The sequence below is a fragment of the Grampus griseus genome (genome assembly GCF_964374135.1).
Source record: "Grampus griseus genome assembly, chromosome: 16".
In the NCBI taxonomy this organism is placed as follows: Eukaryota; Metazoa; Chordata; class Mammalia; order Artiodactyla; family Delphinidae; genus Grampus; species Grampus griseus.
The window spans coordinates 8753656-8781538 of record NC_139010.1 but is presented as its reverse complement, the minus strand read 5'-3'; the positions used below and the strand labels follow the sequence as shown (position 1 = coordinate 8781538).

Sequence of the window (27883 nt, the reverse complement as noted above, 5' to 3'; positions counted from 1 at the left end):
TTACTAACTGGCAGCCATGTGGGAAATCTTTTAGGGGCTGCAGTTTTGACCCTGTTCCACTCATCAGATTAAAACACCTCCCACTTCTGACTCTCAGCTGGTAAACTTGTGGTTTATTTCACTGAGAAGATAGAAGCCTCCAAATCTTGGTCCTTCCACTGCCAGATACACGAGTGTTCCTGCATCTGTACTCATGGACTCTGTCATGCTTCTCACTCCGTCGGATGAACTGTCACCGTTGCTTCCGCTTGCACATTGGATCCTCTTCATTTTGCCTCCTCGTTGGCCCTGGTATTATCTCCTCTCATTCTAGTTTTTCATCTCTTTTCCTTTCTCTGTTGGAGAAACATGCTGTACAAACATGCTATGATATCTCAGCTTACAAACATGCTGTTATATCTTTTTTTCTTAAAAAAAAAAAAGAAATAGCCAACAACGACTCCCCTATCCAAAGTCCCTTTCAAGCTGCCACCCATTTCCTTGCTACCCTTTTGGGCAGAGCTTCTCTAAGGAGTTTTCTAGACCCCTTGCCTCCATTTCTTCACCACTCTTTGCGACTCCACGGAGGCCACTCTTTGACACGGTTGTCTGTAACTTCAGTGTTGCTAAATCCAGCGGTCAGTTCCCAGTTTCCATCTTACTCAACCTCTCAGCAATATTTGACACAGTTGATCAATCTTTCCTGTTTCAAGTTTTCCTCCCCTGGTTTCTGGGAAGGACCACTCCTGATTTTTTTTTTTTTCCCGCCTCACATGTTATTTCTTCCTGGTCTCCTATGCTGGAATCTTCCTGAGTCAGTGGTGTTAACCCCAGGGCTCAGTCCTAGAACCTCTTCTCTGCCCCACTTACACTCATTCTCTGGGTCCCCACTGTTCAATACCATAGCCACTAGGCACAGTCCCCATCATTGCAGGAAGTTCTGCCAGACAGCACTGCTCTGGGTTGTTTCATCCATCTGGTCTCATTAAACTGCATCTATATGCTGATAACTCCCAAACTGACTCACCAGTCCCATCCTCCCAGTTTGGTATATCCAGCTGCCTGCTTGATATCTTTTACTTGCTTCCTGAGAGACCCGTCAAACTTGACATAGCTAAAGGCGAACTTTATTTTCCCTCCCAACTAGTCTTACCTGTCCGTGAACTGCGCTATTCTGTCTTTTTTTTGGGGGGGGGGGCAAGGAAAGGAGGGTGGGCAGGAAGGAGGCTTCCATTCCTCACGAGAGTTCCAGAGGAACACTCCTGTTTCTTCTTTCTACATCTTACTTCAGTCCCTGAGAAGTAGGAGCGAGAGGCTTTTCTCACTTTTGTGGTAATGTTTAACTTCTCTCTTTCTTCTCTTCACTCAGTATCCAGTGCATCAAACATACACTAATCTCAGAGCCCCGGAATACTCTTTCCCCGGATACTCACATGGGCTGTTTTCTTACTTCATTCAGGGTTTTGCTCGGATATCACATCTTCAGGCATTCCTCGCCAGCCCTATCTGAAGTAGCATTCCTGTCACTCTGTACCCTTATTCTGTTTTACTTTGTTTTCATAGCACTTAGTACTACTACCTGACTTTAGAATGGGTTTATTTTTTCTGTCTCTACCCCACTAGAATCCATGGGTAGGGATTTTATTTTTGCTCTATAGTCAGTGTCAAAAATAGTAGCTGGCGTATAATGAATGCTCAATAAACATTTGTTTAATTAAATGGCATATTGATGAAATTTCTGATGACATAAAACTAGGGGTTATAGCTAATACATTGTCAGGTTTTGTTTTGTTTTGGGCATTTATATCACTGTACCTGTCACTGAATTAGAGAAAGTGAAACCTGCTATTTTTCTGGGAAGGTCATTTATATGATTAGAGGCATTTTGTTATTATGCTTTTCATTTATGGTAAATTTTAAGAATATAAAAATTCTAGTAATATTGTTGGGAGCAAGTCTTACTTATTATGTCACTATAACAATAGTTGTATTAGAAGGTGAAAATTGTAATGATGATGAATTTAAAATTTGGCATGATAGTTATAAAGTGCAAAAAGTAATAAGACACAGTTCCTGGCCTTAAGGAACTCATGACCTAGGAGGTAAAACAGTCATATAGATAAGTAGCTACAGGGTGTCCATGTAGTTTGGAAACAGGGGCAAAAATATGTAATGTCCTAAGCACATCTTCAATTTATTTTTTAAAAAACCCTGTATTTTCCGACTTTATGGACACCCAGCATAATATAGGGTGATAAAAGCTAGAATACAGCTGTGAATAAAGAGTGATGGCAGAGTGAAGGAGGGCACAGCTGACTGTGCTGGCGGATAGGATTATGATCTTGGATGGAGTGAGACTCCATGGTTATCCAAGCTGGGCTGTGTAAAATATGGAGCTAAAGAAGCCATGTCAGTTTAAGAGCATTAGAAAAATCCCTCAGCTTGGCCTAGAAATGTCCCTCGGTAAGAGAGAGCGACAGATGGATCCAGTTGTCTGTTAGCCTCCACTTCTGATGGCCAGGCTGAGTGAGCTGGAATCGTTTTAGTATCGTGAGATAAATGGCCCCACCTTGTAGTAGTCCAAGCTAGAGGGTGCCGGTAGTCAGCTCAGTTCATACAAGACCTCCTTATGCTCATGATTGTTTTACATCTTTATTGGAGTGTAATTGCTTTACAATGGTGTGTTAGTTTCTGCTCCATGATTTGATTGATAATTTCCCCGCCCAAATTCTAGAGTTAAAACTACAGGGATGATGCAGTAGGAGCAGGTCTGGAAGGTGTTTTGAGACTCCATTCCAGGGCTGTTTCGTTTGGTCGAGCAGTTGATGCACTGGTGCTTGGCCAGTGGAGTGGGCGAGTAGGACTGAAATCTAGCCTGTGCTTTGATAGCTGTGTGCCATGGGCTGCATCAGCCTAGGAGGAGGTGCTTTTTCCCTAATTCACACAAAGTCCTATGTAGTGTTAACAGCAGCTCTGTCCTATTTCCTGCCTACTCTATTCTCAAGGGCCTAGAATAGTGTGGTACGAGAACTGTTTGTCAAGCTGGAAGGAATTCAAGACAGTTCTCTAGATTTGAGCATTTTAAAGCAATTAAAGGTCGTTTTGATTTTATAAACTTGTGGTTCAAAATAAACCTTTATGTTTGCCTTATAACTGTGATAAGGAAGTTTTTTCTCATGCCTCTGCCTGGTAAAAACTGTAGAGAAGGAGAAAACTACAGAGAAGCACCTTCTTGCTACCCCAGAGGTAGGAATTTATCCTTTGGTATTCTAGAAATAGCCTTCATTGTGTTATACACAAAAGATTAATTCATTTTTAAAAATTCAACAAGGCTAGGAAATTTGGTGGTGGTTTATTCATTGTTTGGCTGTAGTATTTTCTGATTTCTCATATATCCTCAATCTAGATTTCATTGTTAAGAAGACTGCTGTTGCCTGATTCTCCTTCCTTTGTAGGGATTTACCTGGAGCTTATAAGTTGGGGGTTGGGAGAAGAGCCGTGGGGAGCTACAGTCAGATTACCTTTTTCAGATCGAATATGTTCCAAGACTCCATCTCTCAAGACACCATTCTTGAAGCTACAGGCATTTTTTAGTGTGTTCTTGAGATTCAAAAAAATCGTTGTCTGTTTCATACATCAGATATGAAGACTGGCCTCTTGTTTTTATGTCAGAACTTCAGTTGTTAAAAATATTTGTTTTACTATTGCTGTTAATATCTTTCTCCTTTTTTTTTTTTTGGTAGGTGAAGCTTTATTCTAAGATTATTTGTTTCGTCTAGTTCATGAACTCAAATCATAAAGACCCTAAATGTTACAGAAGTGTTGAAAGATTGGTAAGTATTTAATGTAACATATATTAGCAGTCAGAATCCTTGGTTCAGTCCAAGACTTTGAAACTATATAGTTATGTGACATTAAATTTTTAAACCCCAAAGTGAAAACAGCTAAACTTTCTAGATATGTAAATTGTGGTTTATTCATACCATGGCATACTGCACAGTGGTTTAAAGGAATGAACTTAATGTCGAGAGGGAAAAGCAAAGTTATGAGAGGATGCATATAATATACTATTTTTTATTAATTTTTATTGGAGTATTGTTGCTTCACAATGTTGTGTTAGTTTCTGCTGTGCAGCAAAGTGAATCATTTATACATACACATATATCCACTCTTTTTGAGATTCCCTTCCCATCTAGGTCACCACAGAGCACTGAGTAGACTTCCCTGTGCTTTACAGTAGGTTCTCCTTAGTTATCTATTTTATATATAGTAGAGTATATGTATCAATCTCAATCTCCCAATTCATCCCACCCACCTATAATATACTGTTTATATAAAGTGTTAAAAGTAACTAAAACAGTACTGAATATTTTATGGCTATAACATATCAAAATTATAAAAATATGTATGGAAATGATAAACAGCAACTAGAGAGGTAGAAGAGGTGTGGGTGGAGTGTGGCTTTCCTGTACTATAAGGTTTGATTTCTTTACACACATACACACACACACAGACACACCCACACATGGGAACAGAACTGAACATAGCATAATGTTAATACTTGCTAGATCTGAAGTCTGAGCATTGGCTATAACCTCACGTTATACGTTCTTTGCACTTTTCTGGGTATTTTAAATATTCCAAAAAAATCTTTAAAAATTACCATGCAATCATCTTTTCAGTTGACATTCAGAATGGCTGAAAGGCAATAGGTAAATTCAGCATTCCTATTAGATGCATAGGAAGAAATAAGTATTTCTTAATGTGCAAAGCAAAAGTGTCCCCATCACCCCTACCAGTGTTGTTCTGTTAGTACTCATGCAATTGAAAGAGTAGAAAGTGTGTGAATATTGGATAGAAAAATTCAGAATTTTTGTTATTTGTAGATGACAGGGTTTTATATCTGGAAATTCTGAGAAAATCAATAAGAGAGTTCAGTGAGAAGTTTGGACATATGAGTAAAGTTTGGATATCTCAAAATAAATCTACTTCCTATAGGCCTCCTATATACCAGTTTTCTATCCGAGTAAGAATGTATCAATATAATGGAAAATAAAATCCCATTCAGAATAATGGCAAAAAACATAAAACACCTTGGAATAAACCTAACAGAAATGTGTGAAGCCTATTATATGAAGTAACAGCAATTTCTACTTCAAGGAAATAATAGGATAAATGTGCAAATATTGTAAGGATGTTTATTACAGCTTTGTTTATGATAATAAGAAACTAGAGATAACCTAAATGTCTAACAGTGACAGATTGGCTACATAGTGATAGTACATCTAATAATGAAATATATGAACTGTATGTAATATATACATGCAGTGGAATGTATTAAAAAGAGTAAGCATGCAGCTATTAAACAGAGTAAAAGAGGGCTCCTGGGAAAAGATTTCTGAAATATCTAAATGAAACAAGCAGGTAATAGATCATCTATATGTAATACCCTATATATGTAACTGTGTGTATATTTTATACACATTTTTAAATCAGGAAAAATGTTTCTGCATATATTATAATACTTTTTACTGACATGGCATCTTGTGCTTTTGGGAAGTGGGATTGAAATTATTTCCTCATTAATTGTCTAAAAATTCACATTGATTTTCATTATCTTAATTTCTTGAAGATATGCCCGAATTATTACCACAGTTTTTTAGTTTTTCACATTTTTATTGTTCGTAAAGTTGCAGTGTGCCTTGCAAATGATGGTGTCTTAGAAACACTGTCAGTGGGCTGCAGTTGTGGAAGAGTTGTTCTTGTGTGCCCATGAGGTGACCTGGGTCATAGCTGTTCACATTGTCAGCACTTCAGTTGAGTAACATGAATTGTTGTACTATATCTGATGAGTTTTCAATGTTTCTTGGTTATTTTCTGAAATTTTCTACCGACCTCATCTGGTAAGGTTAAGAAAGCCACCAGCATCAAAACTTACAGAATGATGTCAGCCTCTTTGGAAGAAAATCCCCGGAACAATAGGGTAGCACTCTTAAGAAATGTTGCATGGTGGATGGTCCTGGTGGTCCAGAAGGTGATATTGTATGGAAAATTCTAAGTGATAAGAAAGCATTGTATTATAGTTTAATTGGCAGTGTTTCTTCTTTTGTAGTGGTACACTAAATAATTATGTATCTTAAAATCAGTGACAGATTAAGTGAAATAAATTAATAAAGTTGGATAAATACAGACTGAATATAAATCAGGTTACTTGATTTATTGAACAATTTTACTTTACAAAAGCTTATAAAGAAGTAATATTATATATAATAGCGGCTATTGCTGCATTTTGGGATAATGAGCGATGTACCTTTTTTTATACTTTTCTTTTCCTAATGTTCAATATTTAAAATAATGGTACTTGTTATATTATAGAGGGGATTGTTATTGTAACAATACCTAGAATTCTGATGGGAATCCAGGAATTAAACCATCAGGCTCTTGAATGAATAGGAACCAAAGTAGTATTAGGAATTTCTTCGGTCTCTCCCTTTCATGTTTATCTCTTTCTGCATCCTCTTGTTTAATTTTCACTCAGTTGGCCTCAGCTACCTCATAGTGACCACCACAGGGTCATCTCTCTGTGACTTTCCAGCACAACTATGCCCCTAATTCAAATTCCTGTGAGAGAGAAAGAAAACTTGATTGGCCAAGGCCTCTTTGCAGGCTGCACCATACGAGTCACATCTTGCAGCCATTGTATTTGTTGGCTGATCCTGAATCAGGTGTGTGTCAGCTGATTCGGGCCCAGAGACTGGCAGTGCCTCTTGGCAGTAGACATAGTCACATGGCCCATTGCCTTCTCAGCAGGGACGATGGAAGGTCTTCCCCCAAAGGGTGAAGGAAGACTGCAATACACATTTCATTTAATTTAAGCTGTCAGGTTACAAGGTTCTCAGGGTAACTGGGTGTCTCAAAATTACTTTTAATCCTAAAATTAAACTATTTTGAAATTCTTTGGGGATTTTGTTCTTCATGCTTTTTCCTCTTCTGAAGATTTATACATGTTTTCCTTTACATTTGTGTTTTGCCTCTCTTTTGTCTGCTTTACTGTACTGTTTTCCTTAATCCTAAAATGTCACACTGCCCTTTATTTGATTCAGATGTGTAGCAAGAAATGAAGTGCCATAACTTCAGCTGCTAGAATTCTTGTATTTTTATTCACCTGGTGGTAAATCTTTTCCCCACCCACCCCTCATGTGTTTGAGGACGTGGGTCAGTGATCGTGGCTTCTATCAAGTGAAAAACAGTTTATATTTTTAAAAGATCCATTTATCTTTCAAAACATGTACAGCAAGAATATTTTATAAGTTATGCGTTTACTTTTATTCTGCAGTGAGGCGTTTAAGAGAGGAAGTCAGCGTCTACCTTAACTGCCACCACTCCCTAGTGTCTTCTCTCCCCGCGCTTTCACGTACCCGTGCGTGGTTCCACTCAGCCATTTCACGCCCAGGACTAATTTCTGCCATGTAGGACTATTTAAGGAGCCCCTGACTAGGTCGGAACTATGTCTGAAAAGATTATAAGGTTAGATACCAATGCCCGGTAATTTAAAGTTAGTCTTCAGTTAAAAACAAACAGCAACAAAAACACATAGTTTCAAACATAATTTTTAGTTTTTCTAATCTCTCTTCTATTACTTATTTTATAGCTCGGTCATGAGCACTGACAGTAACTCATTGGCACGTGAATTTCTGACCGATGTCAACCGGCTTTGCAATGCGGTGGTCCAGAGAGTGGGGGCCAGGGAGGAAGAAGAGGAGGAGACACACATGGCAACCCTTGGACAATACCTCGTCCACGGCCGAGGATTTCTGTTACTTACCAAGCTAAATTCTATTATTGATCAGGTAACATTTTCATATCAAATCATTTTTTTATCACTAAATTTTAGTTAATTATAGATACGTAATTTCTGGGTTACATAATTTCTGAGAGTCTCTTTGAGATAAAGTTCTATGTCTCACATCACTCAGACAAGGAAAAGTAGCCCCATTTGTAAACATATTATTTATTTGGATACTTTTCAAAATGTCTAAAATACCTTACAGTTATATATAGCCTTTCTTCTAAAATGGTTTCATATACACTATGCTTTTTATCCTAATTCCAGTGTGAGATAACTATGATTATTAGTAGAGATAAGATCACGATTCAGAAACATCATGTATTTGCACTTTCAGTAAGTACAGGTATGTTTTTGAAAAGTTTAGTGTAAATGATATCTAGGGAACTTGCCAATTCTGGGGTGAAAAAAGTAGAGAATCCTTTGTGTAAGCTAATAATTACTGTGTCTTTCATCTTGTACACATCTAGTTTTTCATACACTACTGTGTTTGCTTAAACTATGGTAAGAACATATGGTATTTTGCTGTTTCCTTGTTATAGAATTAACAGAATTTTAAAGCTAGTTGGGACTATGGAGATGTTTTCATCTAACCTCCTTTGGTAGGTGAAAGACTGAGATCTGGAAACATTAAGTAGCTCATACAAGGTTAACTTGAAGCCCAGATGTGATTTATATCTATTTCATTTTAATAGAAAACAAATACTTATTTTATGAAGGAAAAGTCCACCATCTACTAATTAATGCAGTTAGATAATAATATTTCAATTAACTTGAATTTAAAGGATAATAAGGGCTCTGTAGCACCAGTATGATGGACAGCTTTAAACACTTTAAATGCTACTGGCTTTAGATGTAAACTTAACCATTGTAAAATAAAATTTCTTTGCCATGAAAGCATTTTGCTAATAAATACATATATTGGGTAAACATAGATACTAAAATTAAACAGTATCTGTTTTCACTCTAAGCTAAGGAACCTAACAACTATAAATCAGGACGTATTTGTTCACTGTGGTGTCTACCTGTCATGGAATTTTCCAGAATATTTGCAGGTTTATGTATTTTTAAATTTTATTTATTTTTATTGAGGTAGCATTGATTTATAACATTATATAGGTTTATATAATTTTATTCTCTTTTCTGAATGTGGTTTATCAAATGTGACTAAATGTAATTTAATTTTTATATATTTGTATGACTTTTTTTTTTTTTTTTTTTTTTTTTTTTTGCGGTACGCGGGCCTCTCACTGTTGTGGCCTCTCCCTTTGCGGAGCACAGGCTCTGGACGCGCAGGCTCAGCGGCCATGGCTCACAGGCCCAGCCGCTCCGCGCCATGTGGGATCTTCCCGGACCGGGGCACGAACCCGTGTCCCCTGCATCGGCAGGCGGACTCTCAACCACTGCGCCACCAGGGAAACCCGTGAAATATCTTTTAATGTACTATTAAATGATTGAACGCATTCAAGTCATAATTGCAACAACATTTTTTCCTATGGTAATATTTTTTAATGCCCTCTTTCCCCCAGTCACTCACTTTCTGGAATATCTGTAGCAATGGTAGTAGGGACAGTAGAAGTAGAAGTAGAGTGAAAATAAATAGCCATTTTAAAAATGAGACTTCTTGGGCTTCCCTGGTGGCGCAGTGGTTGAGAGTCCACCTGTCGGTGCAGGGGACATGGGTTCGTGCCCCGGTCCGGAAAGATCCTGCATGCTGTGGGGCGGCTGGGCCCGTGAGCCATGGCTGCTGAGCCTGCGCGGGCTCCACAACGGGAGAGGCCACAACAGTGAGAGGCCCGCGTACCGCAAAAAAAAAAAAAAAAAGAGAGACTTCTCAAGAGTTAATTGTTTAAACCAGAAAATGGAGAATGATCTTTTGGTTCTTTAAGGGGAATTTAATTGCATAAGATTTAATCATTTAAAATGGAATCAAAACACTAGATGCTGTACAGGAGGAACTTTAGCTTTTTTTTTTTTAATTGGGGTATAGTTGTTTTACAATGTTGTGTTAGTTTCTGTTGTACAGCAAAGTGAAGTAGAGTTCCCTGTGCTATAGAGCAGGTTCTCATTAGTTATCTATTTTATACATACTAGTATATATATGTCAGTCCCAATCTCCCAGTTCATCCCACCCCCACTTCCCCCCTTGGTGTCCATACGTTTGTTCTCTTACGTCTGTGTCTCTGTTTCTGCCTTGCAAACTGGTTCATCTGTACCATTTTTCTAGATTCCACATGGAACTTTAACTTTTGTATCTGTGCTTCTCATGAGTTGGAACACTTCTTGGATACTCTAGAGAGGAGGCAGTTTAAGCCCTTGTCCTTCTATGCAATACTTTTGCTTTATTAACAGATATTTAATATACAGAATTAAGCAGACTTTTTACTGATATATAATTTACATATAGTAAATGCACAAATGTTAAGTGTATTGTTGGATAAGTTTTGACAAATATATACACCTCTGTAACCACCACCCAGGTCGATGGTTAGAACATTTCCACCACCCTAGAAAGTTTTGTCATACTCCTTTTCAGTCAGCCACTCTCCTTCCCCCACTGCAAGATAACCACTGTTCTGACTTTTAACATCTAAGTGTAGTGTTGCTTGTTCTAGTACTTCACGTAAATGTAATCACGCAGTATGTACTCTTGTATCTTGGAGATTCATCCATGTTGATTGAATCGGTAGTTCACTACTTTTTGTTTCTGGTTAGTATTTTGTTGTATGGATATACCATAATTTCTTTAACTATTCACCTGTTGTTTAACCTTTTGGGTTGTTTACATTTGGCTATTTTGAATAAAACTGCTGTGAATATTCTTATAGATGTCTGTGTGTGAATATATTTTCATTTCTCCTGGGTAAATATCTAGGCATATGATTTCTGGGCAAAGGGTAGGTATTTAACTTTATAAGAAATTGCCAAACTGTTTTTCCAAGTGGTTGTGCCACTTTTCATTCTCACCAGCAGTGTATGAGAATTCCAGTTGTTTTACATCCTCTCCAATATTTGACACTGCCAGTCTTTTTAGTATCAGCCATTCTAAGTGAATATGAAGTAGTATCTCACTGCAGTTTTAATTTGCATTTCTCTGACAACTAATGATGTTGAGCATTTTTTATGTGCTTATTGGCCATCTGTATATCTTCTTTTGTGAATGTCTGTTCAAGTTTTGTGCCCATTTTTAAAGTCAGGTTATTCGTTTGTTATCCAGTTGCTGTAATTCTTTAAGTATTCTGGATAAAAATCTTTGTTAAATTGCAAATACTTTCTTTGTGGCTTGCCTTTTCATTTCTTTCTGCATGCAAGATCTTAGTTCCCTGACTAGGAATGGAACCCATGCTCCCTGCAGTGGAAGCACGGTCTTAACCACTGGAGCACCAGGAAAGTCCCACCTTTTCATTTCTTAACAATGTCTTTCGAAAAGCAAAATTTTTTTCCTGTGTGAATAGTGCTTTTTGTATCTTGTCTAAGAAATCTTGGTCTTGCAAGTCCAAAGCTGCAAAGATATTCTCTGATGTTTTCCCCCCTAGGGGCTTTTTTGTTATTATTTTTACTTTTAGGTCTGTGATCCATTTTGAATTAATATTTGTGTATGGTGTGAGGTAGGAGTTACGATTCATTTCTGCCCCTTTCTCCTTTATAGTTACCCAGTTGTTCCAGCAACATTTCTTCTTAAAAGTCTGTTCTTTCCCCCACTGAAAAACCTTGCCACCTTGGTTAAAAATCAGTTGACCATATATTTATGGTTTATTTCTAGACTCTCTATTCTACTCCTTACCTGTCACCTGTTCTTTCACTAATACCATACTGTCTTGATTACTATAGCTTTTATAGTAAGTCTAGAAATTACATGGTGTAAGTTCTCCAATTTGTACTTCTTTTTCAAGAATGTTTGAAGAACATTCTAGATCCTTTGTATTTCCATATACATTTTAGAATCAACTTATTATTTCTACAAAGGGCCTGCTATGATTTCACTTGTGATGTTGTTGAATCCAGAAATCAATTAGGAGAGAATTGACATCTTACATCTTAACAATCCTGAGTTTCTTAATCCATGAGCATGGTATAAATCTCCGTTTGAGTCTTCTCAAATTTCTCTGCAGTATTTTGCAGTTTTAGTGTAGCGGTCTTATATTTTTTGGGGTAAGTTTATTCTAAATAGTTTATTCTTTTTTATGACATTATAAATGGCATTTAAAATTTTTATTTTTCTGTTTATTGCTCATAGAAATACAGTTGATTTTTATACATTGACCTTGTGTCTTATGCTTTTGTTAAATTTATTTATCCATCTTAAAGTTTTTCTGTGGTTTCCTTAGGATTTTCTGTGTAAACAATCATGTTATCTGTAAATAATGATAATTTCACTTCTTTTTTTTAAAGGATAATTTCACATCCTGCCTTGTGTCGACCTTAGGGAAAAAGGTTCAGTATCTCACCATTAAATCTGATGTCAGGTCTAGATTTTTCCTAGATGCCTTTTATCACAATGAGGAAGTTCTCTTTTATTTCCAGCTTGTTGAGAGTTTCTATCCTGAATGGATGTTGGATTTTGTCAAATGCCTTTTCTGTGTCTATTCAGACTATCATATTATCTTCCTATTAATGTAGGTGAATTACATTGATGGTTTCTAAATGTTGAAGCAACTTTGCATTCCTGGGATAAACCCCATTTGGTCATAATTTATTATATACAGACATGTTAATCTACTTATTCTTAGGGAAAAAATGCTCTGCTTAAGTAGCAAAAACGTAACCTTTTTAATGGTTAAAGTTAGAGTGGACCTATACTGAGACCTTTACAAGTTTTTTGAAAACTTGTAAACTTGAAAACTGCCCAGCCTAAAAAGTAACAATTATCCTTGATTTTTTTTAACATCTTTATTGGAGTATAGTTGCTTTACAATGGTGTGTTAGTTTCTGCTTTATAACAAAGTGAATCAGTTATGCATATACATATGTTCCCATATCTCTTCCCTCTTGCATCTCCCTCCCTCCCACACTCCCTATCCCACCCCTCTAGGCGGTCACAAAGCACCGAGCTGATCTCCCTGTGCTATGCAGCTGCTTCCCACTAGCTATCTATTTTACGTTTGGTAGTGTATTTATGTCCATGCCACTCTCACTTTGTCCCAGCTTACCCTTCCCCCTCCCCATATCCTCAAGTCCATTCTCTTATGGACTTATCCTTGATTTTTTAATCTTGGTACCAATATCAACTAGATGGGTGGCTTTAGTGACTTAATTGCTCCAAATCTCAGTATCCTCATCAGTAACATAAATGCATCTAGTTGGATGACTTAAAAGATCTCTTCCAACATAAAAATGATTTGTTTCCATGTAATATTAGATAATAATGGTTTCTAATTTTTTCTGTACCCTAATTATGAACATATATATAGCTTAATTCTAATGTAATCGGTAGAAAATTACATGATTTATTACCAATACAATATACCAAAAAAGAGCTAATATACACAACCATGTGTTATAAATATACTTTTAAAATGTCCAGTGTGTATAATTTCCATACCTATTCACATTCTATGGATGTTCTATAAAGTTGTTACTTATTTTACTGAGTAAAGTATGAAGTTTTACTGAAAGAGGCTGTACATTTATGGACAAAATGTAATTTAAAAAATAGCTGTTTTATGTGTAAGAGAGTACTTTATTCTTCTTACATTCCTGTAGCATTGTCACTTTAATATATAGCACTACATAAATGGCCTATCATAATAATACATAAAATAAGTATAATTGGAAAATAATCAGACTTTTAAAACTGTGGCTACACAGTTCATTCACTGGTTTATTCAGCAGACCATTATGTACCTACTATGTGCTAGCATCTCTGCTAGATGCAGAAATACAAGAGGAGAGTCTGTCTTTACCGGGAGCTCATAGCTTTTGAAGGGATGGACAGATACATATTTTTTTAATGGTGACAAAACAGTGTGAAAGTATTAGGGGAGTGTAAAGGAGAGAGTCCTCAGGAAATGCTTCTTAGAGAAATTGACATGTTTAAATAGGGATTGGCAGTGTAAAGGGGGAGGAGGCATTAGACCAAGGGAACTGCAAATGCAAACACACTGAGGGTTGGAGAAAGATCAGCTAGTAGGGTTAGAGCAAAGGCTGCATGTGGGGGGTTGGCTAGTCGGGAGACTGGAAGGCATAGACCATGTGATGGCAAGCCTTGTCTACCGTAGTAAGGAGTCTTAATTTTATTCTGAAAATATTGGGGAGGTTTTTAAGTAAGAGAATAGGCAATGAAAAGTATTCTTCAGATTGGACGAGTCAGTCATTGATAATATTATTAGCAAGAATTGCTTCTGTTGGAGAATAATGCAAACGTTAAATTTAGTAAAGGTAATAATAAATAAACTTTAACTTACTACCTCTAGTTCCACAGATTCTGTTTACACACATGCCAGGATTTATCTGTGTGTGGTTGGTCTGGCAGGGGTGAGGGGGAGTGTAGGGGATGCTGGCATTCCTACTGCTTGGAGGAGTGGGAGTATGATTGCAGTGGAAATGTTAGCCACTGGACAGCAGTAGATAATCCGCTGTATTATCTCCCTGTGCACCCAGGCTACTAGATAGGAGCAATGAGTACATCAGTTGATTGCTGTGTAACAAACCACATTCCAAAAACTTAGTGGCATAAAACAATGACTTATTTGCTCATGATTCTGGGGCAGTTCAGACAGGCTCAGCTGGGATCACAGGCTCTGCTCCTGTGGTGTCGGCGGGGCTTACATCCGAATGTGCAGTTGGTTGGCAGAAGACTGAGGGCTGTCGGATGGGGCCGTTGGCCAGGCCGCCTCGTCAGTTGTCACCCACGCGGCCTCTCGTCTTTCAGGAGGCTAGTCTCAGCTTCTTTCCATAGGTGGAAGCATTCTAAGAGGGTGAGGGGGAAGCTGCAGGAAGTCACATAATCTCACTTCTGCCACGTTCTGTTGGTCAAAGCAAGTCACAAGGCCGGCGCAGGTTTAAGAGATGGGAACATAGAGTCCAGCACTTGATGGGAGGAAATGACTGTGGCCACGTTTTATCTACGTAGTCTCCCCTCTGGCCACGATTATTAGCGTCCCTCCCACACCCCCTCCCTACCAGAACTCTCAAAGTAACGCTCCACAGTGGCATAGGCCCGAAGTCCCTGAGCTCACGATGTGCGTCACTCCGGGTGCCCTCGGGGCTTCCAAGTGCAGCACTTTGTTTGCAGCTCTTCTTGATTGAGAGGCTTGTGAGTAAAAAGACAAGTAATCTGCCCCCCGCACACCCTGCACACAGTGATGAGATAGGAACAGGTTAACCACACTACACACTTGTATTCAGCAAGCAGGTGACAGGAGGCACATAGCAGCTGTGAATCCACTGAAATGCAGCCAGGCGTGCGTCATCACACACGTTGCTCTGGAAGCAGGAAGTATGTTTCTGTTCCTTCGGAGGGGTTCCCTAGTCTCTGGTTCTCCAGGGCTCTCGGCTCCACCCTCTGAGATGTCCTCTCTTTTCCAGAATACATAGCCCATAATTTCAGCTTTCTCATTCTGCCTCCTGCCTGTAAAAAAGTGGGCACCCAGAAGTCTCATCATTTTAATCTGTCTCTGCCCCTTTTAGTCCAAGCTGTGTATTTTTTAGTAATACAACTTCTTTAAAAATATTGTGAGTTTCTTCTGAACCTTAGTGGAGTTCAGTCCATGCCCCCAAAGCCAAGTCTATAATTGTTTTTGATACAGGCCTCTCTCTACCTTGGACATGTAAGGCTTGTGTGGAACAACGCACTCAAGATTCTTAGTAGTACTTTTGTCTAGCTAATAGGGTCTACTAGGTACCACCTTAAGTTTTCCTGGAGTCTTAACTAAGAGTATTGCAGCCATTTAATAACCTTTTTTTTTTTTTTTTTTTTTTTTTGCGGTACGCGGGCCTCTCACTGCTGTGGCCTCTCCCATGGCGGAGCACAGGCTCAGCGGCCATGGCTCATGGGCCCAGCCGCTCTGCGGCATGTGGGATCCTCCCGGACTGGGGCACGAACCCGTGTCCCCTGCATCGGCAGGCGGACTCTCAACCACTGTGCCACCAGGGAAGCCCTAATAACCATTTTTGATGGGAGAGGAGGAGGACAGGGAACGGGGGCTGGTTGGGTGAACTATGGCCTACAGGCCAAATCCTGCTGTCAGTGATCTGTTTGTGAGCAGCACACAAGCTAAGAAGAGTTGGTGTTTTTAAAGCATTGGTGAAAGAAACAAGAATATGCAACACAGATCATATATGACTCACAAAGCCTAAAATATTTACATTCTGGCCCTTTACAAAGTGAGTTTGCAACTCCTGGTCTAATGCAAGAAAAACTATTAGCATGATGTTTGACATCATGGGAGAAACAGTACATACAATTATCCTGAGACATCAGAATAACATTTGACAGAATTCATCTCTTCTTGACAAAAACTCTAAAAATAAATTAATAGAGGGTTTTGTATACAAAGAGTAGAAAAACCAAAAAAAAATTATTTTATTGAAGTATAGTTGATTTACAATGTTGTGTTAACTTCTGCTGTACAGCAAAGTGATTCAGTTATACATATATACATTCCTTTTCATATTCTTTTCCATTATGATTTATCATATGATATTGAATATAGTTTCCTGGGCTATACAGTAGGACCTTGTTGTTCATCCGTTCTATGTATAATAGTTTGCATCTGCTAACCCCAAATTCCCAATCTATCCCTTCCCCACCGCCTCTCCCCCTTGGCAACCACAAGTCTGTTCTCTATGTCTGTGACTCTGTTTCTGTTTCATAGATAAGTTCATTTATGTCCTATTTTAGATTCCACATGTAAGTGATATCCTGTGGTATTTGTCTTTCCCTTTCTGACTTACTTCACTTAGTATGATCATCTCTAGGTCCATCCATCTTGCTGCAAATGACATTATTTCATTCTTTTTGGCTGAGTAGTATTCCATTGTATATATATGTACGACATCTTCTTTATCCATTCATCTGTCCATAGGCATTTAGGTTGTTTCCATGTCTTGGCTGTTGTGAATAGTGCTGCTGTGAACATAGGGGTGCATGTATCTTTTTGAATTATAGTTTTATCCGGATATATACCCAGGAATAGGATTGCTGGATCATATGGCAACTCTATTTTTAGTTTCTTGACAAGCCTCCATACTGTTCTCCATAGTGGCTGTATCAATTCACATTCCCACCAACAGTGAAGGAGGGTTCCCTTTTCTCCACACCCTCTCCAGCATTTATTGTTTGTAGATTTTTTGATGATGCCCATTCTGACTGGTGTGAGGTGATACCTCATTGTAGTTTTAATTTGCATTTCTCTAATGATTAGTGATGTTGAGCATCTTTCATGTGCCTGTGGGCCATCTGTATGTCTTCTTTGGAGAAATGTCTGTTTAGGTCTTCTGCCCATTTTTCGATTGGGTTGTTTTTTTGTTGTTGAGTTGTATGAGCTGTTTGTATAGAAAAACCAAAATTATTTTTAATTCTTCAGATTGGCAGAAGCTTTGTAATAGAACCAATATAAGAATAACTCTTTATTACTATTCTGTTTGACATCATGTTTTAAAAACATTCGATGGTAAAGTGGAGTATGAAAGTAATGACAGCTTAATGTGAGAAAGATGGAGAAATAAAAATTTTTAAAGTGATGTGTACAGAAAAATCCAAAAGATCATCCGAAAACTGTTCAGCAAAGTTATGGAATATAAGTCAAATATATTGTTTCCTTTAACTAAAGCTGTATAGCTAGGAAATTTTAAAAAGATTCTGTTTACAGTACTATTGAAGATATGTTCACATATGTGTGTATAGATATATGTATTTTAGAAATAATTATAAAATTCTGATAGAAGAAATAAAGGGCTTAAATAAATAGCACTTGGGACTTCCCTGGTGGTCCAGTGGTTAAGACTCCGTGCTTCCTCTGCAGGGGGTGCAGGTTCAATCCCTGGTTGGGGAACTAAGATCTTGCATGCTGTGCAGCACAGCCAAAATGAATGAATAAATGAATAAATAAATAACACATATTTCTGCTATGTCTGGAGCATTAAATTTAATTAGCACGCCAAAATTTAAAGTAATACCATTAATACCAATTAAAATAACTTCATTCCATGTTCCTTAGCATGTCATCCTGAGGTCCTTGATCTGGTGCTCACCTGCCTGTGTAGCTTCCTAAACATCACCTCTGGTTTGGGATCTCAACCTTTCCCCCCAGTAAACTTTCCCTTTCTCTCCCATCCTGCCACCACTATTTCTGAATGGTTAGGATAGGTACTTAATATAAAATCCAGTCAAAACAATAGAATTGTGAAAGGGATGGTGCCTGGCACCTGGTAGGTACTTACAATATGCTTCTTACTACCTGGATGAGAGCGATTTCACTGTTTATTATTGGTATGGGGAATTTAAAAATGTATGACACAGTCATTTTCCCTGCACAGGGGGAAACATAAAAGTGTAAGTATTAAATGAGGAGTCGTATGCTTTCTGTAGATTGGACAGTCTAGGAATAGCCAGGGAATGGATCTGTTTGTGTCACGTACTGCCTAATTTGGCATATTGAGCCCTGAGCTAAGTGGGAAGGAGCGAGAGAAGTTCCAGGCCGTGTGTTGCAGAGGCCAGGGGCAGGAATGCCAGCTCACACAGCAGTGGTGATTTGCCAGTGTACTGTGGGGAAACAAGGGCTGAATTATAAGGGCAGCATGTCTATAGCACTTCTTCACACACCCTTGAGGTTTCACCAAGCTCTGTTAGAAAGTTATTAGTTCATCTGCTGAAGATAAAGACTCAGCTTAGGAGGACTCTGCAGGAATGACCTGCCCGAAGTTGGTTTACACTTTTTTTTAAAGACTATATCTTTTGCTGGCATCTTAAAAAATGTTGAGATACATACAGAGTACAAGCTATACGTGTGAATGTTATATAGACATCTTTAGTCTTATTAATTCTGAAGTAAAGCACATAAAAATGGGGCCCTTTGATATAATTTTTACTTCACATCCAGAATTCAAAGTCATTCATGCAGGTAATGTTTATGGATATCTGACTATGTACTAGGCATCGAGTGGCAGAAAAGGGAGGTGATTGCTAAGGACTGGAGCCTGAGCCCTGGAGTTCATGCTCTGAGAGAGGCCTGGGAAGTGTGTTTGGAAAAGTTTCCCATCGTATTTAGAGATAAATCCAGACTCCTTCACATGACCCCCAAGGCCACGTTGGATCTGGCACTGTCCTCCTCGCTGACCTTCCAGGCTTATCTCCTAGCGCCCTCCCCCATGCTATGCTTCAGCCACACTGGACTGCCTGCTGTTCTATGGAAAAGTCAAATCCATTCCCAACCCTTTATATACTTCCTGTGAGCCCTTTGCTTCCCTGTCTTTGCATGGATTCTTCCTTCTCATCAGTTAAGTAGCTGCTCAAGTGGCCCATCCTGACTGGCCAGTTTAAATGTTCCCCTTTCCATCACGCTGTCCTCCCTCTCCTGTTTAATTTTCTCCGTTGCACAGCATTCTGTCTGGAATTTTCTTATCTGTGCCCATTATTTTCTGTCTCCCTTGCTAGAGCGTCAGCTTTGTAAGGATGTGAGTATCGTCTTCCTTGTTCACCACTACATCCAAAGCGTCTGGCACATAGTAGGGGCTCAATAAGTATTTGTTGAATGAATGAAAGAGGAAAATGGGCATTCAGACATTAACCGTTCAGCAAGTTGGTTGCTGTACTAAATTAGAGGCATGAAACCCAGCTTGACCTAGGGGGGATTAGAGAAGTCTCCCCATAGAGGAATTAAGACCTGAAGAATGAGTTGGCATTTGGCAGATGGGAGGATGGTGAGAGAATTGCAAGAGCAGTGTATGTGAGGAAGATGTTTGCAAAGACCAGTGGTGTTCAGGAAACCCTTAATAGCTGGACATGTGAGGAAGGGTCAGATGTGGTGATGGGAGCTACAACTGGACAAGTCAGTAGGAATCGTGTCATGAAAGGTCTTCCAAGCCTGAGAAGGAGTTTAAATTTTACTTTTGCAGAATTTTGAGGCTTTTCATAACCAGGACACTAGAAAGTGATAGTCTGAATCTATGTCTCTGCTTTCTCATTCCCTTCGACTCTTCAGCCTATTGTAATCTGACCTGCACCCTCATCACTCCGTTAAAACTTTGCTTGTTAAGGTCACCAGTGACCCTCTACTTGCTAAATACTTTCCTGCCATCATCTTACACAATTAAAGAACAGCAGCTCTTGACCTGGTTGACCTTTCTTTCCTGAACTGCTCTCTTCCCTTGATATTTCTTGTTCTGCTTCTCTTTGGGGGAAGAGAATACTTCTCAGTCTCCTTTGCAGGCTGCTCTTCAGGTCCACCATCCACAGTTCTTTCAATGTTGTTCTCCAGAGCTCCATTCTGGGTAGAATTCTCTTGTCTTCCTGATACTCTCCCTAGGAAATCTCACCCATGTCCTTAACCTCTGCCCTGATGACTCCCACAGGACTGCAAGTCATTTCAGTTCTCCCTTACAGTTTCTCAAGTATGTCTCCTCCTTTTCAATTTTACTATCCGAGGTCTTCAGATCATTATTATCTCTCATCTGTATTGTTTCCCTGTCTCTGACACTGATCAATCCCTTCCCCTCCCTGCCAATTCCATCCTCTATGTAGTGGCAAATCTGATTGTATCACCCTGACCCCCTCCCCACTGATTGATGTGAGGAATTTAAACTTGAGTTGTCATTAATTCCTTGACCACCCATGTCCCAACGTTTCCAGGTCTAGCACCTCCACACCTCTAACTGATAATGATTGCTCCTTTTTCTTAACTCCTAAACTGAATGCCTATACCACACCTGGGTATGTACACATACTACATGCCTTCTGTTCTTTAACTGTTTTGTGTATATGTATTCTGTGGACCAAATGAGGGGACCTTCTGCAGGGCTTGGACCATATCCTCCAGAAAGGGTAAGACAGTAAATGCTGTGGACCTAGTGTGCAATCAATAAATATTTATTGGATGACCTTCACTAATACATCTTTCTCTCTTTAGATATATTATTTTATTAATAATGTCAGTTTCTCTTTTTAAAATTGCGTTCTCTGAGTTTTAAATTTAACTGCATGAAGACTTTCTTTTCTAGTAACTTACATTATTGGTTTGCTAATTAATAGGGCTTAACTTTTCATTTGCACCTAGCAAATTTTTTTTTCATAGGTAAGGAATTCTTACACTGTGCATGGTGGTAATAACAGCTAGTTTTGGAAAAATCAGCAAGAATGTGCTAAATACCGTCAAATACTCTTACATTCTTCTGTCATTGGCAGGGTTTATAAGTTGCAAAGTATTGCAGCTTTAATTGGATTTAAAATAGGTTAACTTGATTCTTCCTTCTCAAGAAAAAGGATTTTTGGGTTCAATTTAAGACAGAATATTAGGAATTAATGTATATCATGACCTTGGAACATGAAGGATTCTTTTATTTCTAATACAGGCATTGACATGTAGAGAAGAACTCCTTACCCTTCTTCTGTCACTCCTTCCACTGGTATGGAAGATACCTGTTCAACTAGAAAAGGCAACAGGTATGTTTCTTTTCTTTATCATATCACCTCTGTTACCACAATTCCACTGGGGAAAAAAGTTCCATTGAAAAGTTACTTCTGCTGTAACGGTTGATACGGCTCAAAATCAGAACGGTATATATTAGTATGATACTTAATATGAAAAATTCTTTAGGCAAATAATTTTTATTTCTTTTAATAATACAGAAACCGTGGTCCTTCTTAGGGGATTCCTTGAATGTAATGATGATTAGAAAATAGATGAAGAAGCAGAACACTCAGCAAAAGGAGTAAATACGGATGTGTAGCCTAGTATTTGAGAAATGGAGAGTGAAAAGTTTGAAGAAGGAAATTAAAGATTCTTTGCTTCTTTTAAAGGCTGCTTTCCATTACCAGTACTCCGTCGATGACTTTTGCAGTTTAGTTTTTCTAGTGTTGCTTTTAAAGGATAAATTTGAAGTAATATTTTGTCAGGACTTGGTAGAATTATTACCCTTACTTTACATACTTTTATACTTTTACATACTTTACATACTTTTACACTTACATACTTTGAATTTCTGATTCAGAAAAAATAAAAATATGTGTATACATATCATATTAAGTATATGAAACTTAGTTTAAATGTTTCAGTGGAGGGGTTAACAGTTTTCCCCCTTGACCACTTCTGGAATATGCGAATTGTGAGATGCTTAAGGATATCTCAGGTTGAAAAAAAAAAAAGAAAAATCTCCTGAATTGTATTTTAATGCCATGTATGCATTTTTAATGTATTTCTGATACGGAGCTCTCTTTTAGGAAGTTACCTGAGTTCTTGTAATATTGTTATCCTACATATTTGTTGATTCACTGATTCTGCTCTTGTTTTCTTCTTAATTTATAGAATTCACAAATTGTTAATCACTTAAGAAATCTAATTTGTGTCCTTTTGGGGAAGTTGTCTTCATTGCCTGCATCTTTTGCATACATGGAATTTGTCAGACTCCTTTTAATCTCCCTTAATTAAAGCACAAGTCTTTTATTTACAGATTTTTTAATTTATTCATTCTGAATTGTAACTGTATCTTTGTATAGATCTTATTACGTGTTATTGCAAAGGGAAAGACTAATTTCATTATCTTTTTAATTAGTATGGAAAATTTATTCATTTCCCTAAGAGATAGGTGTTGAGTGGTGACCACATGGCAGCCCTAGGTTCTAGGCACTGAGGATGAAACAGGAATGCCTGTACCTGTGCCTAGTTCAGTGCGTAGCACATGCCGTAGATATTGTGAATGAATAACTCTTTTAACCTCAGTCTTGGAGAACATTTGGTATCTACTGTATGATTTGAAAATAATTTTAGAAAATCTTAAAGTTTCTAAGTTATATCAGGGCTATAAACTAAATACTGTTTTGAGAATATAATACACCCCTGTGTCTTAATTAATGGCATTATCGGAGGAGATTTGTAAAATGGTAGGAATAGTAGCGCTAAATACCAGTATTACTTTCCTAACACTGTTCTCCTTGTTTTCAGAATCAATTTGTATCCTTTGAACCAGTGCCACCTGGTACTTAACATGAGCGGGATAAGGAAGTGAAGTGATAAGGGGAGGAAGGGGAGTAGAGACATAACAAAAGGCTAAAGGAAATCAGCCCCATGATAAAAATATACTGAGGATAAACTCCTAAAGTGAATGATAAGTAAGAGGGTAATCACCTATGCAAACTGAGTTTTAAAACATATTAAGGTATTCTAAATTTTCTTCTTTCTTCATATTGTTAGATTTTAATCTACCGTTCTCAGCTGATATAATCCTGACCAAAGAAAAGAACTCAAGTTCTCAAAGATCTACTCAGGAAAAATTATATTTAGAAGGAAGTGCCCCAGCCGGTCAGGTTTCTGCAAAAGTAAATGTTTTTCAACAAAGCAGACGACAGCGTAAAACTACCCATCGCTATTCTGTAAGAGATGCAAGAAAGACGCAGCTCTCCACCTCAGATTCAGAAGTCAATTCAGATGACAAAAGTATAGTAATGACTAAGCATAGAAGGTCCCATCCGCTGCAGCATTTTGTAACACAGTCTCCTAAAGAAGACCACCTTACAGCTAAGCTTGACCACTTATCAACCAAAGAACAGACCCCTCCTGATACCATGGCTTTGGAAAATTCCAGAGAGAAGATTCCAAGACAGGAGTCAAACACTGACATTTTAAGTGAGCCAGTGGCCTTGTCTATCATCAGTCACATGAACAATTCTCCATTTGACTTATGTCATGTTCTGTTATCTTTATTAGAGAAAGTTTGTAAGTTTGACATTACCTTGAATCATAATTCTGCTCTAGCTGCCAGTGTAGTGCCCACACTGACTGAGTTCCTAGCGGGTTTTGGGGACTGCTGTAATCTCAGCGACAATTTGGAGAGTCGGATGGTTTCTGCAGGTTGGACTGAAGAACCAGTGGCTTTGATTCAACGGATGCTTTTTCGAACAGTGTTGCATCTTATGTCAGTAGATATTAGTATGGCAGAGATGATGCCAGAAAGTCTTAGAAAAAATTTAACGGAATTGCTTAGAGCAGCTTTAAAAATTAGAACTTGCCTAGAAAAGCAGCCCGACCCTTTTGCACCAAGACAAAAGAAAACACTACAAGAGGTTCAGGAAGATTTTGTGTTTTCCAAGTATCGCCATAGAGCGCTTCTTTTACCTGAGCTCCTAGAGGGAGTTTTACAGATCCTGATCTGTTGTCTTCAAAGTGCAGCTTCAAATCCTTTCTTCTTCAGTCAAGCCATGGATCTGGTTCAAGAATTCATTCAGCATCATGGATTTCATTTACTTGAAACAGCAGTTCTTCAAATGGAGTGGCTGGTTGTAAGAGATGGGGTTCCTCCTGAGGCCTCAGAACATTTGAAAGCCCTCATCAATAGTGTGATGAAAATAATGAGCACTGTCAAAAAAGTGAAATCAGAGCAACTTCATCATTCAATGTGTACAAGAAAAAGGCACAGACGGTGTGAATATTCCCACCTCATGCATCACCACAGAGATCTCTCAGGTCTGCTGGTTTCGGCTTTTAAAAACCAAGTTTCCAAAAACCCATTTGAAGAGACGGCAGATGGAGACGTGTATTACCCTGAGCGGTGCTGTTGCATTGCAGTGTGTGCTCACCAGTGTTTACGCTTACTGCAGCAGGCTTCCTTGAGCAGCACGTGCGTCCAGATTCTCTCGGGTGTTCAGAACATCGGCATATGCTGTTGCATGGATCCCAAATCTGTGATCATCCCTTTGCTCTATGCTTTTAAATCGCCAGCCCTGAAAAACTGTCGGCAGCATATATTAAATATTCTTAACAAACTTATTTTGGATCAGTTAGGAGGAGCCGAGATACCACAAAAAACTAAGAAAGCAGCTTGCAATATTTGTACCGTTGACTCAGATCAACTAGCCAAATTAGAAGAGACCCTGCAGGGAAACGCATGCGATGCTGAACCTTCCTCAGGTTTATCCAGTCCTTCTTACAGATTTCAAGGGATCCTGCCCAGCAGTGGATCTGAAGACCTGTTGTGGAAATGGGATGCCTTAGAGGCTTATCAGAGTTTTGTTTTTGAAGAAGACAGATTATGTAGTGTGCAGATTGCAAGTCACATTTCCAGTTTAATCCAGAAAGGCAATATTGTTGTTCAGTGGAAATTGTATAACTACATATTTAATCCTGTGCTCCAAAGAGGAGTTGAATTAGCACATCATTGTCAACAGCTCGACATTACTTCAGCTCAGACTCATGTATGTAGCCATCATGACCAGTGTTTGCCCCAGGAAGTGGTTCAGATTTATTTAAAAACTCTGCCTACCCTGCTTAAATCAAGGTTCGTGTGTGTGTGTGTGTGTGTGTGTGTGTGTGTGTAGATATTTTTTTCTCATTGTATGCTTTTGAATATCTTTATTATTTTTTTTTCTAGGATTTAATTTTTAGTTTAACAACTACCAAAAAATTCCCATCCCATGTCAGATTTTTTTTTTTAATATTTATGTATTTGTTCATTTGTTTGTTTTTACTGGGGTGGTCATAGAGAAGAGGATAGAGCCATTGATTTTAATTTCTCTGAAAAAGAAAAAGTAAAGTTTTAAATATATTTCTGAGAAAAAAATGGACATAACACAAGTATCCAACAGCAGGGGCAAGGTTAAATTAATTATTTTATATTTTGTTGATGTACTATTATTAGCCATTAAAAAATAATGTTTAAAAGGATCATGTTGGGACATGAAAAAATACTTATAATATTTTATCAATAAAATAAAAATATCATCCACTTATTTACAACTAGGTAAAATATGCATATACATAAAATGATAATTATTTATGGAGGGAGTGAAATTAAGGGAATTATTATTTTTTAAATACCATGTCTACATTTATTGCCTAAGCAATATATGTGGAAAATACCATTAAGCAAAAAGGAGAAAATTAAAATTAATTTAGAATCCCATCGATGAGTTTTGCAGATTTTGTGATTATCAACTCTGATACTTAAAAAATAGTTTTATAAATAAAGCTTGCTTCTGATGGGTAGTTTGGCCTTTCAAATTAATGCATACACCATTTAAAAAACATAATAAAATACAACCCATCTGTGATCATTCATTATCTTTACAATCATTTTTTAAAAAATTCCTGACATTCTGACATTGTTTAAATAGAACTGACTTTGCTTTGAAAGGTTTTAACTCCTTGGCATATTTGTGGCCAGTGATCCAGATCCGTGAGTCTTACCTGAGACAGAGCTGAAAAACTTCAGATCTGCAGTTTGCTTCTTTCCCTGTGTGACATACAGATTTAAAACAAACAAAAGTCCTGGGTGATCCATCAGGCAGACAAACAGATGGACACACAAATGCCTCCGGGCTTCCGGAGTGTCCATCTCAAATGTGATGGTGGCTGTGGCACTGAGAATTGATAGAGAACTTTGCCATTTGGAGAAAAATATGCTTTGTTTAACTTAACTTGAGATGTGTTGCTTCGTTTAACTTGAGATTCGTTGTAATCTGTTCTTTTCAAATGCTGCTGGAGTGTTTGAAGAAGGATGTAAAAGTAACTAGAAAGCCACTTAAGATCCTGGTCATATCTGAGGACTTCAGCCAGATAATTGATGAGTTGAAATAGGTAGTGTTTAGCAATGGCATATTTAAATAGTATATGTACCTACTTATAAATGATGTTGCTATATGTAAAAGCTCTTGTATTTTTTTTTCTCTCACAGGGTAATAAGAGATTTGTTTTTAAGTTGTAATGGAGTGAACCAAATAATTGAATTAAATTACTTAGATGGTATTCGAAATCACTCGCTAAAAGCATTTGAAACTCTGATAATCAGCCTAGGGCAACAACAGAAAGATTCTTCAATTCCAGGTATTGATGGGACAGACCTTGAACAGAAGGAGCTGTCATCTTTAAATGTCAGTACTTTGTACAACCAGCAAGCTTATTCAGATTCTCAGAGTCTTAGCAAATTTTATGCCCGCCTCAAAGATGCTTATCCAAAGAAACGGAAGTCTGTCACCCAGGATGTTTATATCAACACGATAAACCTCTTCCTCTGTGTGGCGTTCTTGTGCGTAAGTAAAGAAGCAGAATCTGATAGAGAGTCAGCCAATGACTCAGAAGATACTTCTGGCTACGACAGTACAGCGAGCGAGCCTTTGCAACACATGCTGCCATGTTTCTCTCTCGAGAGCCTTGTCCTGCCCTCTCCCAAACACATGCACCAAGCAGCAGACATTTGGTCAATGTGTCATGGGATCTACATGTTGAGTCCAGTTTTCCAGAAACAGTTTTATAGGCTTGGTGGTTTCCGAGTATGCCATAAATTAATAGTTATGATAATACAGGAACTATTCAGAAGTCCTGAAGAGGAGCACGGGAGAAAGGAGGGAGATATAAATGTAGAGGAAAACCAAGATTTACACAGACCTTCTCAATCTGAGGTCACTGTGAAGGAAGATTTATTATCTTTGACTGTGAAAAGTGACCCCACACCTTCAGAACTGGGTAGTCTGAAAAAGAGTGCTGACAGTTTAGGTAGATTGGAGTCACAGCCTATTTCTTCCATGAATGTGGAACATATTCCAGCCGCGGAAGCTGCTCCCGAGGAAGCAAAAGTATTTACGAATCGAGAAAGCGAGACCTCACTTCAGGGCATACGACTTTTGGAAGCCCTTTTGGCTATTTGTCTTCATGGCAGCAGAGCTAGTCAGCAGAAGATGGAATTGGAGTTACCTAATCAGGTAGTAACTTGTCCTTCCTCTAGCTATTGTGTTTTACATATACATATATTTATTTGTTTGTTTGTTTGTTTGTTTAAAGTTCTAATGTAATACTATTGTCATTTTGTTTTTCCAAAGATTCTAAGCTTTGAGGTGCTCCTGCATGCTTAGCACAGTACCAGGTACTGTGGCGGACACAGAGGAGTACATGAGCCTGTTCTTGCCCTCAAGAA

The 27883-nt window shown here is 38.2% G+C and overlaps 1 protein-coding gene across 1 annotated transcript in view; it reads left to right on the top strand.

Moving 5' to 3' along the window:
• LYST (lysosomal trafficking regulator) overlaps positions 1 to 27883 on the top strand; it is a 176772-nt gene that overhangs the window by 20528 nt on the left and 128361 nt on the right. Inside the window, exons 2-6 of the mRNA XM_082674283.1 lie at positions 3723 to 3812; positions 7631 to 7829; positions 21335 to 21425; positions 23173 to 25252; positions 26648 to 27671. Coding sequence (XP_082530409.1) covers positions 7638 to 7829; positions 21335 to 21425; positions 23173 to 25252; positions 26648 to 27671 — 3387 coding nt within the window. The 5' untranslated portion in view covers positions 3723 to 3812; positions 7631 to 7637. The remainder of the gene's footprint in view (positions 1 to 3722; positions 3813 to 7630; positions 7830 to 21334; positions 21426 to 23172; positions 25253 to 26647; positions 27672 to 27883) is intronic.